Source organism: Panthera pardus, unplaced genomic scaffold, assembly GCF_024362965.1.
Source record: "Panthera pardus isolate Hobbes unplaced genomic scaffold, ASM2436296v1 HiC_scaffold_27, whole genome shotgun sequence".
Classification (NCBI taxonomy): domain Eukaryota; kingdom Metazoa; phylum Chordata; class Mammalia; order Carnivora; family Felidae; genus Panthera; species Panthera pardus.
The window spans coordinates 126,557,158-126,573,549 of record NW_026526843.1 but is presented as its reverse complement, the minus strand read 5'-3'; the positions used below and the strand labels follow the sequence as shown (position 1 = coordinate 126,573,549).

The window sequence follows — 16,392 nt, the reverse complement described above, 5'->3', positions numbered from 1 at the left end:
GCATGAACGGGGGAGGGTCAGAGAGAGAGGGAGACACAGAATCCGAAACAGGCTCCAGGCTCTGAGCAGTCAGCACAGAGCCCGACGTGGGGCTCGAACTCACATACCGCGAGATCGTGACCTGAGCCGAAGTCGGAGGCTCAACCAACTGAGCCACCCAGGCACCCCCAACCAATTTTTAAAATTAAGTTAAAAAACAATTACTCCCTATCCTTCGAATTTGAACCTCTTCTTACTGCATAGACTATAATTTCATAGCATCTTGCATTCACTGTTATTTCACATGCATAACAGATTTCAAATAACACCGTTTAAAATCAGGTTTCTAGATAATAATTAGAAATTTAGCATCATACTCTGTCCTTTATAGTAAACACCTTCTCATAATTACTTTAAAAGCAAATTTGTTCAGACACTTACTTTTCACAAAAGTCATTGAGAACACCCCAATAATCTTCAGGAACAACAAACCATTCACAATCACCTGGACCAATATTTATATTAACAGAACAGAAGTTGTTATTCTCTTGGTGACCTGAAAAGGAAAAGGGAAAAAAAAGTCATTATTACACTGTAAATTCAATGGGAGAAATGTGCCTTTAAATAACTGGGTTGTTTCAAGAGTGAAAAGTAAGTGGTTATAAAGCAGTGTATATCACACGATAAGCAATAAATACTACATATGATATTAATACTACTTTCTCCTCCATAAAGAACTCCCAATTCTTACAAAGAGAATAAAAAAATTATTGAAGAGATAGGGTTTTCAAAATTTAACTGGGTCACTTAGCAACGTGCAACACCTCTATAGCTCTCATAAACATACCAATTTCATATTGACATATATTATAAATGTTTCTGTCCACAGGTAGGTAAATATTATTCAGGCATGGAGATTTAAAATCTGAAAATTTGGGACACCATATAAACCAAAAAAAAATTAACAATTTTTTAACAAAAGATGTGTGAACAATCTTAATTTTTCAGAACACGTTTAAAGATCATGTCAGGATATAAACACTCTTATAGCAAGGTACCATATGTATGTCACAACAGGAACAAAATCTGTACCAAACAAAGAGAAATTAAAAAAAAAAATGTTATGTTGAATTATTCTGAGCAAACTAAAACATACTGCACATTTCCTTTAAAATATTTCACACGGAGGGCTCATTCAGTTAAGCATCCGACTTCAGCTCAGGCCATGGTTATCGTGGTTCGTGGGTCTGAACCCCATCTAGGCTGACAGCTTGGAGCCTGGAGCCTGCTTCAGATTCTGTCTCTATCCTCTCTATCCTCCCCTGCTCACACTTTCTCTTGAAAATTAATAAGCGTTAAAAAGAAAAAAAAAAAAAGGGGGGGAATTTGACACAGTTCTACAGGATAATGCTATATAAATAAATAAAAAGTCTGAAGGAGTTATAGGCACATATGACAAAGAGATAATCTATTAAGTTTGGTTCTCTCTCATAGATTTTAAGAGAAAAAAGATACTTCATTTCCTTTAACTTACTTCATTTTCCTACAGAATTTACTTTTATAAAATATCCCAAACTGGATAATTGTCAAATTGAAATGAATCTGAATAGATTCTAATACCATATACACAAGAAAAAAAACAAAAAACAAAAAACGGACCTTCAGATGTGAAACTGCTTAGTATTACAAAGATATTAGTGACAAAAGAGGACCAAGATCCTTGTCTTGTTTCATTAATTACAATTCTCTTTTATCTCTTTCAAATTTATTCCCACTCATGATAAAGTATCACATAAATGAATTTCCAATAATGGGCTGGGAATAAAAATTCCAACCAATGGGTTCCATCTATATCAAAATCTCTGAGGAGATTTTAAAAATACATGGAGATCTAGTCCTCAAAGGAGAGCCTGATTCAGCATTTCTTCCAAAAAAGTTTTTAGCAGATTTCAATGACCAAAGAAACTCGGGACCATAAGTCATTTATAAATAGGTAAGAACCTATTTCTTAAAAAGTTATTTGGGGCACCTGGATGACTCAGTAGGTTAAAAGTCCGACTGTTGACTGAAGCTCAGGCCATGATCCCAAGGTCAAGAGATGGAGCCTGTATGCTTAAGATTCTCTTTCTTCCTCTGCCTTTCCCCCGGTAATGCATGTGTTTTTGTTCTCTAATTAATAAAAATAAAATTAGGGGATGCCAAACTATAGCGCATGGGCCAAACATCTGTTCCTGTGAGTAAAATTTTCATGGAACATATATATGCCATTGGTTTGCATTTTCTCTATGGGTGTTTTCATTCTACAAAATCAGAATTAAACAGCTGTTAACAGAAATCTTACACACTCTCATTAGTTCACACTGCTTCTTGGTAAAGTACTGTATTAAGACAGTTATAACCCAAAACCATTTCAACTGACATATGAGTATGGAGACAGCTTGGTGGGACAAATGTGCGTGTCTGCAAATTGGGAGAGATAAAATGGGTAGCACAGGCTTGGAGGAGAGGGGAACCCTTCCATGGAGAGACAAAAGAAGAGAAGAGAGGCTGTGGAAGTGTGGGACAGTATTTGGACAAGAGAAAAAACTTGTCTGGACCATGGACTGGGGAACAAAGAATACAAAGAAAGCCAGTTTCTACTTTGAAAACGGCCTTAGGGGCGCCTGGGTGGCTCAGTCGGTTTAGCGTCCTACTTCAACTCAGGTCACCATCTCGCGGTCTGTGGGTTCGAGCCCTGCATCGGGCTCTGGGCTGATGGCTCGGAGCCTGGAGCCTGTTTCCGATTCTGTGTCTCCCTCTCTCTCTGCCCCTCCCCCGTTCATGCTCTGTCTCTCTCTGTCTCAAAAATAAATAAACGTTAAAAAAAAAAATTTTTTTAAATAAAAAAAAAAAAAAGAAAACGGCCTTAGGAGTGAAGATTGTGGAGTTTTCAGACTTGTGTGACTTTCTCACAGGACAGAGCTGACATGGGTTGAGACTGGGGTGGAGGCAGCAGCCACTGAGCACGTAGCAATCTCAAGGGCACACTGGGATAGAACAGTCCTCTCCCTCCAGTACTGCAGGAAGAGTGGGAAAAGGAAATATTGCCCCCTCCCCTCCTCAAGGACCAAAGACCCTGCCAGAGGCCCTTTGTCAGCTGGGCAGAGTGGCACTATTTCAGAACCAGGTTTGCACCAAGCGGAATCCTTTAGGACACTGGGTTTTGAATGTCAGCTGAGTGCCTAAGACAGGAGCAGGACAAACCAGCCACCTGTTCTACTCTGTGAGGGCTGCCTGAACAGCCTGGCTTGGGTCACCCAGTCCGGGAGGGGAGGAGACAGCAGGGTGTCTCCATTTTTCCCCCCATCACCAACACACTGGTGCTTCAGGGAAAATGACAGTGGCCCCCGTGGAGGCGGGACATGCTTACACCAAACCTGACCCTCTGTGCCTGACAACTGCATATGTACGGGAGTAGGACTGACACTGACCAAACCAGACAGCCTCTGCTCCAGACCAGCATGGCCACCGGCCTCAGGCAGCAACAGACAACTGTACTGTGGTTTTGCACTTTCTGATTTGAATTTTTGAATTTTAGTCAATTCTTATTTTACACACACACACACATTTTTTTTTTCTTCTTGCTTTTGTTTTTTTAGTCAGGCATTTTTACTCTATTCTTTTTACACCTTTTCCATATCTCTTTCTTCTTTATTTTCCTCTCTGTCTTATGGTTTCTTTGATTCTCTGCCTGATCTTTTTCCCCACCCTGTCATTTCTCTCTTTGTAGGGGATAAGGCTTCTACCACCCCCACTTATTCATTTTTTTTCCAGGGTTACTTCAGTGAAGAAATGAAAGTTAACTTGGTCAAAGGTCCAAAACAATCCACCATGAGTACAGAGATAAAGCAACCACAGAGGTGACAACAGAGTGCATGCAACAGACACATGAAAAGACGCTCAATGTCACTCATCATTAGGGAAATACAAATCAAAACCACACTGGATACCACCTAACACCAATCAGAGTAGCTGAAATTAACAAATGAGGAAACAACGGATGTTGGCAAGGATGTGGAGAAATGGGAACCCTCTTGCACTCTTGGTGGGAACGCAAACTGGTGCAGCCACTTTGGAAAGCAGTGTGGAAGTTCATCAAAGATTTAAAAATAGATCTACCCTATGACCCAGCAATAGAACTGCTAGGAATTTACCCAAGGGATACAGGAGTGCTGATGCATAGGCACACATGCACCCCAATATTTACAGCAGCACTTTCAACAATAACCGTATTATGGAAGGAGCCTAAATGCCCATCAACTGATGAATGGATAAAGAAGATGTGGTTTATATATACAATGGAATACTACTTGGCTATGACAAAGAATCAAATCTTGCCATTTGCAATGATGTGGATGGAACTGGAGGTATTATGTTAAGTGAAATAAGTCAACTAGAGGAAGACAGGTATCATATGTTTTCACTCATATGTGGAATTTGAGAAACTTAACAAAACACCATGGGGGAAGGAAAGGGGAAAAAATAGTTAAAAACCGACAGGGAGGCAAACCATAAGAGACTCTTAAATAAAGAGAACAAACTGAGGTTTGCTGGAAGGGAGGTGAGTGGGAGATCTAGACTGGTGATGATGACCACTGAGGAGGACACTTGTTGGGATGAGAATTGGGTGTTGTGTAAGTGATGAATCCTGGCAATCTACTCCTGAAGCTAAGAGTACACTGTATACACTGTATGTTAGCTAACCTGACAATAAATTATATTGAAATAAATAGACTTAAAAAATAAAAATTAACATATGTATCACATACTTCAACACTACATTAAAAAATGACAAATGTATATCCATCATATTAAAGCAAGGAAAGTGAAGTGCAAGTGGTAATGCAAATGTTTTTCTCCATTTCATAGGATAGCACTGTATTTACTAAAGGATGTTCTTGCTGCACTAAAAAATTACTGTACACTGAAATTATCAAAGTGATCACTACAAATTTATCTATCTCACAGGAAAACAATGGGCAGAATAATTAGAAAATGTAAAAATGCAGTATGTCATAAAACTTTTCATAAATACTTTAAAAAAAAAAAGAAAAAAAAATAGAGAACAAAATCAAAGTCAGTCTCTGGCCAAACAAAAGTGGTGTATAGACAGTTGAGTTACTAAATTGTGTTTCACTACAGCAATTAACTACTTCTAGAGAAAATAAAATGGTTCCAGACTATTAAGACTTTTGTTGAGAACAGCTAACTCAATGAAGATGTTGAAAGCAGTACCAACAGTCAATTTTTTAAAAAGGTAAATAATTTTAGGTAGTTTTTCTTGCCCGTTAACAGGTGAACAGACTTTACTAAATGGCATTTGCTAAGTCGTATTTTAACTAACTGATCTTGATGCATCAACACCAAATGTACTTAAGTACTGAAGGATTAGTTTTTTATAAGTAATCTTTCCAGGACAAACTAGAGTGCGAATATTTTCAAAGAAGTTGAAAAACATTAAATCCTCCAAGAATGGAATCCAATCAGATGTATTTACAAATAATGGTGGAGAAAATGTACAAAGGCAGACAAGCATTTACATGGACATACTAACAAAGTCTGTTAAGACATAAAGTGCTTAGTGTCTATTGTTATTCACTGTGTTATTTACTGGGAGATACTTGATTGTGTGCCACTCTTCAGTCTTAAAGACTGAATGAATATTAGCTATATGAATTTTTCTCGGAAACAGAAGCCAAACACTGTGACCTGCTATGATATGGCAGTAGTGAAGAAATAGTAGTGAAGTCATTATTATAATCTTTAGAGCTGTCAGGGTTGGGCCTCAACACTTTCTGCGTAAGAACCAACCATCAGCTACTGTAAGTGAATAGTGACAGGTCATGAAAAGTTTGTTTAAGTCTTCAAAATGTGTCTTTAAAAAGTCAACCTAAAATTACAAAGGAAAACCTGTATTACAATAAAGTCATTTGCAAAACAGTATTTTTCGAATATGAAGTATTAGCAAGGTGTTTTATACATTTTCTGTGCTTTTAAAACCTGAACAATAGGGGTCCCTGGGTGACTCAGTTAAGCCTCTGGCTTCAACTCAGGTCATGATCTCATATCTCAGTCTGTGGGTTGAGCCCCACGTCGGGCTCTGGGCTGACAGCGTGGAACCTGGAGACTGCTTCGGATTCTATGTTTCCCTCTCTCTCTGCTCCTCCCCTGCTCATGCTGTGTCTCTGGGTCTCTCGAAAATAAATAAACAAATAACTGAACAGAAGCTAACGACGTTTTCAAGTATCAATCAATGCAGTGTAAAAAACATTCCCATCTGCAAAAGTCCACTTACAAATGAGAAGATTCTAGCTGACTTTCAATTAGAAAGGATTAATTCTAATGCAATAAAACATATAAGTAAGATGTCAAGTAAAAGAACCATAACAGAATTCAGTAAATGCCTTACACCCAAGTAAGATACTCAATAAAACATGCTTACACATTGACAACAGTATTTGGCAATACCTATTTTATGTGAAAATATATTATTTTAAGGATGAAATACATAAGATCTAATTACAGCATAGCTTTTATAGATACACACTTGTAGTTCATTCTGATGACAAGGAATGGTAATTTTAAGCCCCTATAAGGTGAAATTTTATTCTCCCATCAGAAGAAAAAAACCTCCTGTACTCATTATATATTTTCACTCTTGTCAAAAAAAAAAAAAATCACAGAAACATTTTTTTCTATTATACGAGTACTTACGAAATATCCTCTATTATACCTCGGGGCTTAGAGCCTAAAATACTACCATCTTAAAGAAGTTTCATGGCTCCTGCATTAGCAAATTTCTGAATTACATTTTAAAAAAAAAAATTTTTTTTTTAAACGTTTTATTTATTTTTGAGACAGGGAGAGACACAGCATGAACGGGGGGAGGGTCAGAGAGAGGGAGACACAGAATCCGAAACAGGCTCCAGGCTCTGAGCTGTCAGCACAGAGCCCGATGTGGGGCTCGAACTCATGGACCATGAGATCATGACCCGAGCCAAAGTCGGCTGCTCAACCGACTGAGCCACCCAGGCGCCCCTGAATTACATTTTTAAACAATGTAACATAATTGTATAGAACAGAAAATATCGGTGCATTATATATTTTAAGTATTTTCAATGAAATTTATATTATATATAGTAAGAATAATAATTGATTATGATATAACTCTTAGTTGTAATTGTAGTGAAAACAATTTGGCAAACTCTGAGCTTGTAACCAATGGGATAAAGACAAAGCCTTTACTGCTTTAAGCTCCTTTACTCACTTAAGTGATTAACTGCCTTCTTCCCCGGATAAATTTTTTGGATTATTCTCGTGTTTACATACTAAATAGATTAAAAAAAAAAACCCACAAAAACAACAACACATAGAAGAAACTACTCTCAGTTCAATAATTACAAATATTTTGAACTATGAGAAATCTTTAAAATATCCTTTGGCTTTATTTAATTATACATGGGAATAAACTGGTTTTATGTGTGTTTCATATTTGACTCTTTTTTAATTATGCAAGATGTATTAGTTCACAAAAATAACCTGGTGTTCGACTCCCTGGAACTTTCATGTATAGCTGAACTGTATTCATGCCCAGCACAGTATGACCAAGGTGGCTTAGAAGGTTTCCTGCTGATACCACACGCACAAAAGCAGGAAGTTTAGTTAGCTCATGTAGCTGCAATTTCCACCTGAAATAAAGTAATAGATCAAAAGTGTCACCTAGTGAGAATTAACCAGATATTTGAAAATACTTGTTCTAATCAGAAACACATTTAAATCTCTAAGTATTATCCTTAAGGTTAGAATTAGTAATGTATAAACTATACCAAAGAAAAGTTTCCAAAATAAGTGACGATTGTTAAAAAATTAAATCATAAAATTTGTAAGTTTAGTAATGAAACAATTTTTATTTTCTAATTTTTAAATTTAACGTTTCAACAGTCCTCAGTAACAAAAATCTAATCGTAAAACTTAGCAAAAATCATTTCAGAATGCTATTATTTTTAACTAAGAGTTATATGCTAGCATAAATAACAAAAAGAATGATGCTAAACAACGAATAAAAGACAAATGTAAAACCAGGGAATTTCCAAACTTGTTATCTTAGCTGTACTTCATAAAAATAGAACTGGTAAACTTACTTTTTGTCATCGGAGAGGTCAATATTGGTTCCAAATTTTATGGTTTTAAAAGGTCCTTTCCTTCTTCTTCCAGAACTTTAAAAAAAAAAATTTTTTTTAAAGAATATTAAATTCCTGAATTTTGGACAGAAATACTGAATGAACACTAAAAGCTACTTACGAATCTGAAGATACGGATTCAGTATCTGAATAATCTTTATGTTGCATTCTTTTTTCATTTTCTTCCTATAGATAAGAAAAACATTCTTAGTACCTATTTCAGGCTAGTATTTCCATTACGTAAGTTAATAAAATATTTTTTCTACATGAGCACCACAGTTTCAAACTAAGCTCCTAGAGGCATACTTCACCAAAAAAATCTTGCATGTCCACACTAAATAAAATGCCAATAGCATGATACTCAACCTCCTCCATCATTTATGAAATTAATACTATAAATGTCAGTCAGGTATTACATAAATAAGAAAAACATATACCAATTCTAATTTTATTGTGGACCATCAGAGGTCTCTTAAAAATAGCAAATGAATTTTATTTTAAGCGATCTCAAGGAAATTTTGGAGAGAACAGAAAAACAAAACAAAAATAATATTAAAAATGTGGCATTTTTTTAGGAAAAAAAAAAAATTCCGGAAGCACATGCTTAGCCCTAAACAACAAGACTTTATTCCCTATTTCAAAAGCAAAAAGTAAAATTTATTTCCCTATGACACTTTTCTGAAATGAAATTTATAGTTGTTTTTAAAGTTGCCACAAATTCTAAGAGATAATGGAAATAACACAAAAAACAAAATTAGGGTACAAGATATTAAACTTTTTTATAAGTGTCAAGGAGCAAAACACATCCCAACGCAGAAATGTGTGTTTTCATACAAGTACAAATATTCTATAGGTATACATGGTAAGAAAAAATAAGATTTACCATTTTTTAAAAGATTTACCATATTATATTATGATTTTGTGTAGACATCCTGACCTAGCCTGTGTGGATTATAGTAGCAAAATAAAGGGCATATATAGAAATTGTTTATAGTCTAATTTTTTGAGACAACACATGTACCTAAACAATAAAACACGGAGCACTAAGAAGGAACTTAAAAGCTGAATAAAGGGGCGCCTGGGTGGCGCAGTCGGTTAAGCGTCCGACTTCAGCCAGGTCACGATCTTGCGGTCTGTGAGTTCGAGCCCCACATCAGGCTCTGGGCTGATGGCTCGGAGCCTGGAGCCTGTTTCCGATTCTGTGTCTCCCTCTCTCTCTGCCCCTCCCCTGTTCATGCTCTGTCTCTCTCTGTCCCAAAAATAAGTAAAAAACGTTGAAAAAAAAAAAAAAAAAAGCTGAATAAAAATTCATGATGCTTTTCGGACAAAGGTTGCTATATAAATCAATACAGAAATGATGGTGAGACAAGTAGAAATGCACACTGAAAAGAATGAAATTGGATCCCTACTTTTTACCATATAAAAAAATTAATCCAGAATAGATCAATGACATAAAATTCTTACTATAAAATTCTAAAAATAAAACCCAAGAGAACTCTGTACAAGCACAAACTGGCCAATGATTTCTTACCTATGTTAACAAAGATAAAGGAATCAAAGTAAGTAATAATTCATCAAAAATAAATCATGTTCTTCAAAGGAGACCATTAAAAAAGTGAAAGATAACCAGTGAACAGGGGAAGTTTCTGCAAATTAAATACTTGTGAAAGTATTTGGATAAGCCTGTAAGAAGTTCAAAAGGAGCCACTCTGTCCTAATAACTTACTAAAAAGGTGAACAAACCTAAAAATCAACTATTGTCAGATGAGAAAATGAAGTGAGGACACTTCCAACCCTGGAGTCAGGTGAATAACAAAAATCTTAACAGCAGAACAGACCTCCACAGATAACAATGCTGTGCCAGTAAAAACTTAATGTAATTGGAAATTTGGCAAACACTCAATGTTGACATGTCTCAGAATTAAAAACTCCAATAAACCGTACTAACCAAAATGGGAGTAGGAGTGAGAAGAGGTGGCGTGCTCCATGCTGTCAACAGCTAAACATTAAGAACAGGACACACTGAAGAGGGTGGGAAGGGTGGGGTGGAGGTAGGATGGAGAGCCAAACAAACACACAGGGTTGTCTATGGGACAGTGGGACACTTTAGTCACAAAGACGAGAGAGGGAGAGTCTACACCTCCATACCAGGCACAGGGAACCCACAGGTGGAACGAGTAGCTCCAGATATTTGGGTTTAAAAAACCAGAGGAGCTTAACACTGGGTGAAGTAACACCTGGAATTTTAAAAGTGAGTGATGGGGCGCCTGGGTGGCTCAGTCGGCTGAGTGTCCGACTTCACCTCAGGTCACGATCTCGCGGTTCGTGAGTTCAAGCCCCGCGTCAGGCTCTGGGCTGATGGCTCAGAGCCTGGAGCCTGCTTCCAATTCTGTGTCTCCCTCTCTCTCTGACCCTCCCCCGTTCATGCTCTGTCTCTCTTTGTCTCAAAAATGAATAAACATTAAAAAAAAAATAAAAAAATAAAAGTAAGTGGGCTGGGCTCTGGGAGAGCTGACACAGTGATGGAAAACTGGGAACCAACCTATCCTTAAAGACAGGACAACAAAAGCTCTTATAGCACAAAAGCAGCAGTTTTAAAAGTTCCTGTGGTATACTAGAGGGAGATCTGTTTACTAATCAGAGAAGTGTGCTGGAGGGGCAGTGATCTTTAGAGGATATCCCCAGTACAGAAGAGAGCTGGAAAGCCTCATTTACCTCCCTCATCCAGGTACACAGACACCTCTGGGAACTAGCACAGTGTGAACAAACACTCCACCTAGCTTGCTAAAGGTGTGACCTGCCCCCAGGGCTTTCTGTGGACATGCATACTTCAACCCTGACAGCCTAAGTAGGAGACTCCTCAGCACTCTCACACCATACAGGTACAAACCTTGCTATTACTGTGTGCCCCGTCCCTGTATTATTTTGTGAACTTGACCTCTGCAGGAATCCATCCCAAGTGGTACCCCAAGCCTGGCAGTGAGCAAAGAGACCCAAATGGCGCCAACACCATCCTAAACGGACTCCTGCCCTAGGGAGAAGGAAAGATAACCAATCACACAGGCCAGTCTTGCTGCCCCAGCAGTGGGCTTGGGGCAGATATCAGGTCTGACTACAAGTCTTGCCTATCAACTAAAGCTTCTTAGGCCACAGCAAAAACAGTGCCCTATAGTTCAGTGGTATTGCATCTCTGGTAGATGCTTGGTCTGACTCAACTCACAGCCAAGGCAGCCCCAGATGAGCCCACCAATAACAAAGGGACTAAAGCCAGCCCACAAGAGGCAAACAGAGCCATTGCAGACACCTGGACTGAAGGCAAATGCAGCTCAGCTACAAGAGTACAGGAGATTCTCCAGGTGCCAGATTCTGGGGAACAGGTGACAGTGCAATGCAGGACACTACAGAACTATTCTGATGAGGACACCACTTTCAAGAGCATGAGATGTAGCTGACGTTCCTAACACAGAGAAACAGACATGGAGAGGCAGACAAAATGAGGACATAGAGAAATATATCCCAAGTGAAAGATGATGACAAATATCACAGCAAGAGAGCTAAACAAAACAAAGATAAGAATTTTTGTCTGATAGAGAATTTAAAGTAATGGTCATAAAGATACTCATTGCATTTGAGAAAAGAGTGGAGGATCTCACTGGGACCTTCAACAAAGAGACAGAAAACATAAAAAGGAACCAATCAATAACTGAATATTAAATATATAACTCAATTACTGAACTTAAAAATATTATGAGACTGAATGAACAGTTGACTGGTGGAAGGAGAGGAACAGATCAGAACTGGAGGACACAGTAATCAGAAGGAATCAAGCTGAACAGGAGAGTGAAAATGAATAATACAAAATGAGAATAGATCAAAGCAACTCAGTGACATCATCAAGCATAAAAACATTAGCATTGTAGGGATCCCCAAGTGACAAGATAGAAAAGGGGACAGAAAATTTATTTGAAGAAACATTAGCTGAAAACTTCCCTAAGTTTCCACCCAGATCCAGGAGGCACTGAAAACTCCCATCAGAATAACCCGAAGAAGTCCAAACCAAGACACACAGAAATGAAAATGCAAAAAGTGATAAAGAAAGAATTTTAGAAGCAACAAGAGAAAAGGAAGCAGTTACATACAAGGGAAACCCCAAAAAGCTACACGGTGATCTCTATAAGCCAGAAGGGAGTGCTGTGATATATTCAAAGTGCTAAAGAAAAAACCTGCAGCCAAAAATACTCTATCCAACAAGGCTGTGATTCAGAACAGAAGCAGAGATGAAGGTTTTCCAGACAAACAAAAGTTAAAGGAATTCATAAACGTTGCCTTAGCAACGTTACACGAAACATTAAAGGGGATTCTTTGAGTGGAAAAGAAAGATCACAGGCAGGAGTAAAAAAAGAAGGAAACACAAAAACAGTAAAATTAAGTATTATCTGTAAAAATCAGTTGAAGAGATTTACAAAATACAAAGATGAAATATATGACACTACATACCTAAATAAAATGTGGAAGAGAGAGGAGTAAAAATTTAAAAATTTTAACATTTATTTATTTTTTAAAGAGTGAGAGAGAGAAAGAGTGCGAATAGGGGAGGGGCAGAGAGAAAGGAATACACAGAATCTGAAGCAGCCTCCAGGCTCTGAGCTGTCAGCACAAAGCCTGACACGGGCTTGAACTCAGAATGGCAACATCATGACCTGAGCTGAAGTTGGATGGTCAACTGACTGAGCCACCTATGTGCCCCAAAATTAGTGCTTTTAGAATGGGTTGAAACTTAAGTCATCATCAAAAAAGAAAAAAAAAACAAAACAGATAAACTCAATTCTCCAAAACCAACTGATGGTTACCCAGAGGGGAGGCTGGCTGGAATAGATGATGGAGGTTAAGAGTACACTTAGCATGAGGAGTACTAACTAATGTACAGAATTGTTAACCCACTATAGTGTACACCCAAACTAATGTAACTTTATGTTTATTACACTGGAATGTGAAAAACCTACTTCTTAGTAACTTTCAAACAGGCAATACAGTATTATTAATCATAATAACCATAACATATAATACACCCTTAGAACTCACTTATGACCTAAAGTTTGTACCTTCTCATCATCTTCACCTATTTTCCCTATCTCTTGATCAATCCTGTTTTTTGTAAGGTTTTCTTTCTTTTCAGATTTCACAGAAGTGGCATCATACACTATTAATGATTTTCTGTCTTACTCCACTTACATAATGCCATAAAGATCCACTCTAGTTTTTGCAAATGGCAGGCTTTCTTTCATAGTTTTAATGTTTTATTTTTGACAGAGAGAGAGTGCAAGCAGGGGAGGGGCTAAGACAGAAAGACACAAGAATCTGAAGCAGGCTACAGGTTCTGAGCTGTCAGCAAAGAGCCCTATGCAGGGCTCAAACTTGTGAACCATGAGATCATGACCTCCACTGAAGTCAGATGTTTAACCAACTGAGCCACCCAGGTGCCCCTTTCCTATTTTATTTTATTTTATTTTATTTTATTTTATTTTATTTTATTGTATTTATTGTATTTATTTTATTTTATTTTATTTTATTTATTTCACATTTTATTTGTATTTTATTTAATTTTAATTTAATTTTTATTTTGTCATTTATTTTTTATTTAATTTTAATTTTATTTTATTATTTTAATTTCTTTTATTATTTCATTTCATCTCATTTATTTCATCTCATTTTTTAATGTTTACTTATTTTTGAGAAAGACAGAGACAGAGCGTGAGTGGTGGAGGAACAGATAGAGAGAGAAGGGAGAGACAAAATCTGAAGCAGGCTCAAGGCTCTAAGCTGTCAGCACAGAGCCCAATGTAGCGTTCAAACATGGGAATGGTGAGATCATGACCTGAGCCGAGGTCGGATGCTTAACTGACTGAGCCACCTAGGCGCCCCTCCTTTTTAAAATTTTAAATGCCTGAATAATATTCCATCTCTCTTTGTCTCTCTCTCGCTCACACACACACACACACACACACACACACACACACACACACAATCTTTATCTGTTCATTTGTGATAGACACTTAGGTTGTTTCCTTGTCTTGGTTATTATATAAGCTGTAACAAACAAGTGAGTATAGATACCTTTTCCCAAGACTGGTTTCACTTTCTTCAAATATAAACCGAGAAATGGAATTACTAGATCATATAGTAGACCTATTTTTAATATTTTGAGGAAACTCAATAGAGTTTTCATAGTGGCTACACCAGTTTTTCCCAACAACAGTGCACAAGGCTTCACATTATCCCATATCCAACTTATCTTTTTGATAAAAGTCATTCTATTGCCTATTAAAGTGATACATCACTGTGGTTTTGATTGGAATATCCTTAAAGATTTATAATGTTGAGCCTCATTTTCCTGTTTCTATCTACTCTATTGTTTTTCTTTAAAGTTTTTATTTAAATTCTGGTTGTTTTTGTTGTTGTTGTTTTTGTTTTTTTAACTTACAGTGTATCATCAGTTTCAGGAGTAAAATTTGGTGATTCATCACTTACATCTAACACTCAGTGTGAGCCTCTTTTCAAATGCCTGTTAGCTAATTCAATGTCTTTGAAAAAAATGTCTTTTGGAATATTTTGTTCATTTTGTATTTAAAATAGTTTTTAAATTTTTATTTATTTTTGAGAGAAAGAATGCACATGAGCAGGGGAGGGGCAGACAGAGTTGGGGATAGAGGATCTGAAGCAGGCTCTGCACCAGTAGCAGAGAGCCCAATGTGGAGCTTGACTCAGGAACTATGAAATCATGACCTGAGCCAAAGTTGGATGCTGAAGTGACTGAGCCAACCAGGAACCCCTATTTTGTTCATTTTAAACTGGATTGTTTCTTTTTCTCATGAGTGAACAGCTTCTCTCTATATTTCACATACTATTGAATGTAAGATTTGCAAACATTTTTTCTCATTCAGAAGGCTGCCTTTTGACTCTGTTGATGGTTCCCTTATATGCTTTCTTAGAAGCTTCTTAGGGGCACCTGGGTGGCTCAGCTGTTAAAAATCCAGCTCCTCCCTTCAACTTGAACTCCACATCAAACTATGCGCTAGCAGCACAGCGTCTGCTTAGAATTCGCTCTCCCTCTTTCTGTGCCCCTCCCCTGCTGGCACACTTTAAGTAAATAAACTTAAAAAGAAAAAAAAAAGAAGAAGCACCCTTTTAGTTTGATGTGGTTCCACCTGTTTACTTTTGCTTAATTTTGCAATAAATCCTTGCCAAGACTGATGTCAAGGAGCTTTCTCCTATGTTTTCTAAGAGCAGTTTTATGGTTTCCAATTTTACATTCAGCTCTTTAGTCCATTCAGTTATTTTTATGTATGGTGTAAGACACATCTAATAATTTACTTATCCCTAACTGATATAATAATCATTTATTCCAAATAATAACAGCAATAAGTTGTTTGATTATATGTGTGCATGTTTGTAACTATATATATATATTATATACAGACATATATATATGTGTATACCTGCTTATGTGTAAATGAAATGAGTAATAACAAGATTCAAAAAGCAAGAACGAACAATCAGGAATAATGTGGAGTTAATAAAGCACATGACTACTCCTGCAGCAATACAGTGTTATTTGGAAGTGGACCTGGATCAGCTGTTAGTGTATAGGGCAAATCTAGAGTAACCACTAAAATACAATCTCAAAAAGACTTATAACTGATAGTATAAGAAACAAGATAAAAAGGAATGCTATAAGATGATCAGTAACAAACAGTAACTACAACTAATAAAAAGAAGTAACAAAATAGTAGATATAACCAACTACATTAAGACTCACTTTGAATGCAAATGAAACCTGGAGATTATCAGAGTAAAAATTTAAGACCCAGATACATGTGGTCTATAAAAAAAAAACAAACCACACACAATATACATAAAAATACATACACCTTCAAAAATAAATGGATGGAGAAAGATATACCATGCTAACACTAGTCAAAAGAAAGCAGAAGAAGTTAATACTAATTTCCGACAGGTCACACAATAGAACAAGAGAGCGATCTCTCTCAAAAATAAACATTAAAAAAATACTATGGATAACTATATGTTCACAAATTTTATAACCTGGAAGAGATGAACCAATAACAACAGAAGAGATAACCTGAATGAACCAGTAACTATTAAACAAATTGCATCAATAATTAGTAACTCTGTA

At 36.8% G+C, this 16,392-nt stretch overlaps 1 protein-coding gene across 7 annotated transcripts in view; it reads right to left on the bottom strand.

Moving 5' to 3' along the window:
* Positions 1–16,392, bottom strand: part of LOC128773888 (lysine-specific demethylase 6A-like) — a 193,092-nt gene that overhangs the window by 23,355 nt on the left and 153,345 nt on the right. For all 7 annotated transcript variants that reach the window (XM_053891928.1, XM_053891929.1, XM_053891932.1 and 4 more), the window contains 4 exons: positions 8,320–8,384; positions 8,160–8,234; positions 7,558–7,706; positions 421–535 (listed from right to left, as the gene is read on the bottom strand). In XM_053891928.1, coding sequence (XP_053747903.1) covers positions 421–535; positions 7,558–7,706; positions 8,160–8,234; positions 8,320–8,384 — 404 coding nt within the window. The remainder of the gene's footprint in view (positions 1–420; positions 536–7,557; positions 7,707–8,159; positions 8,235–8,319; positions 8,385–16,392) is intronic.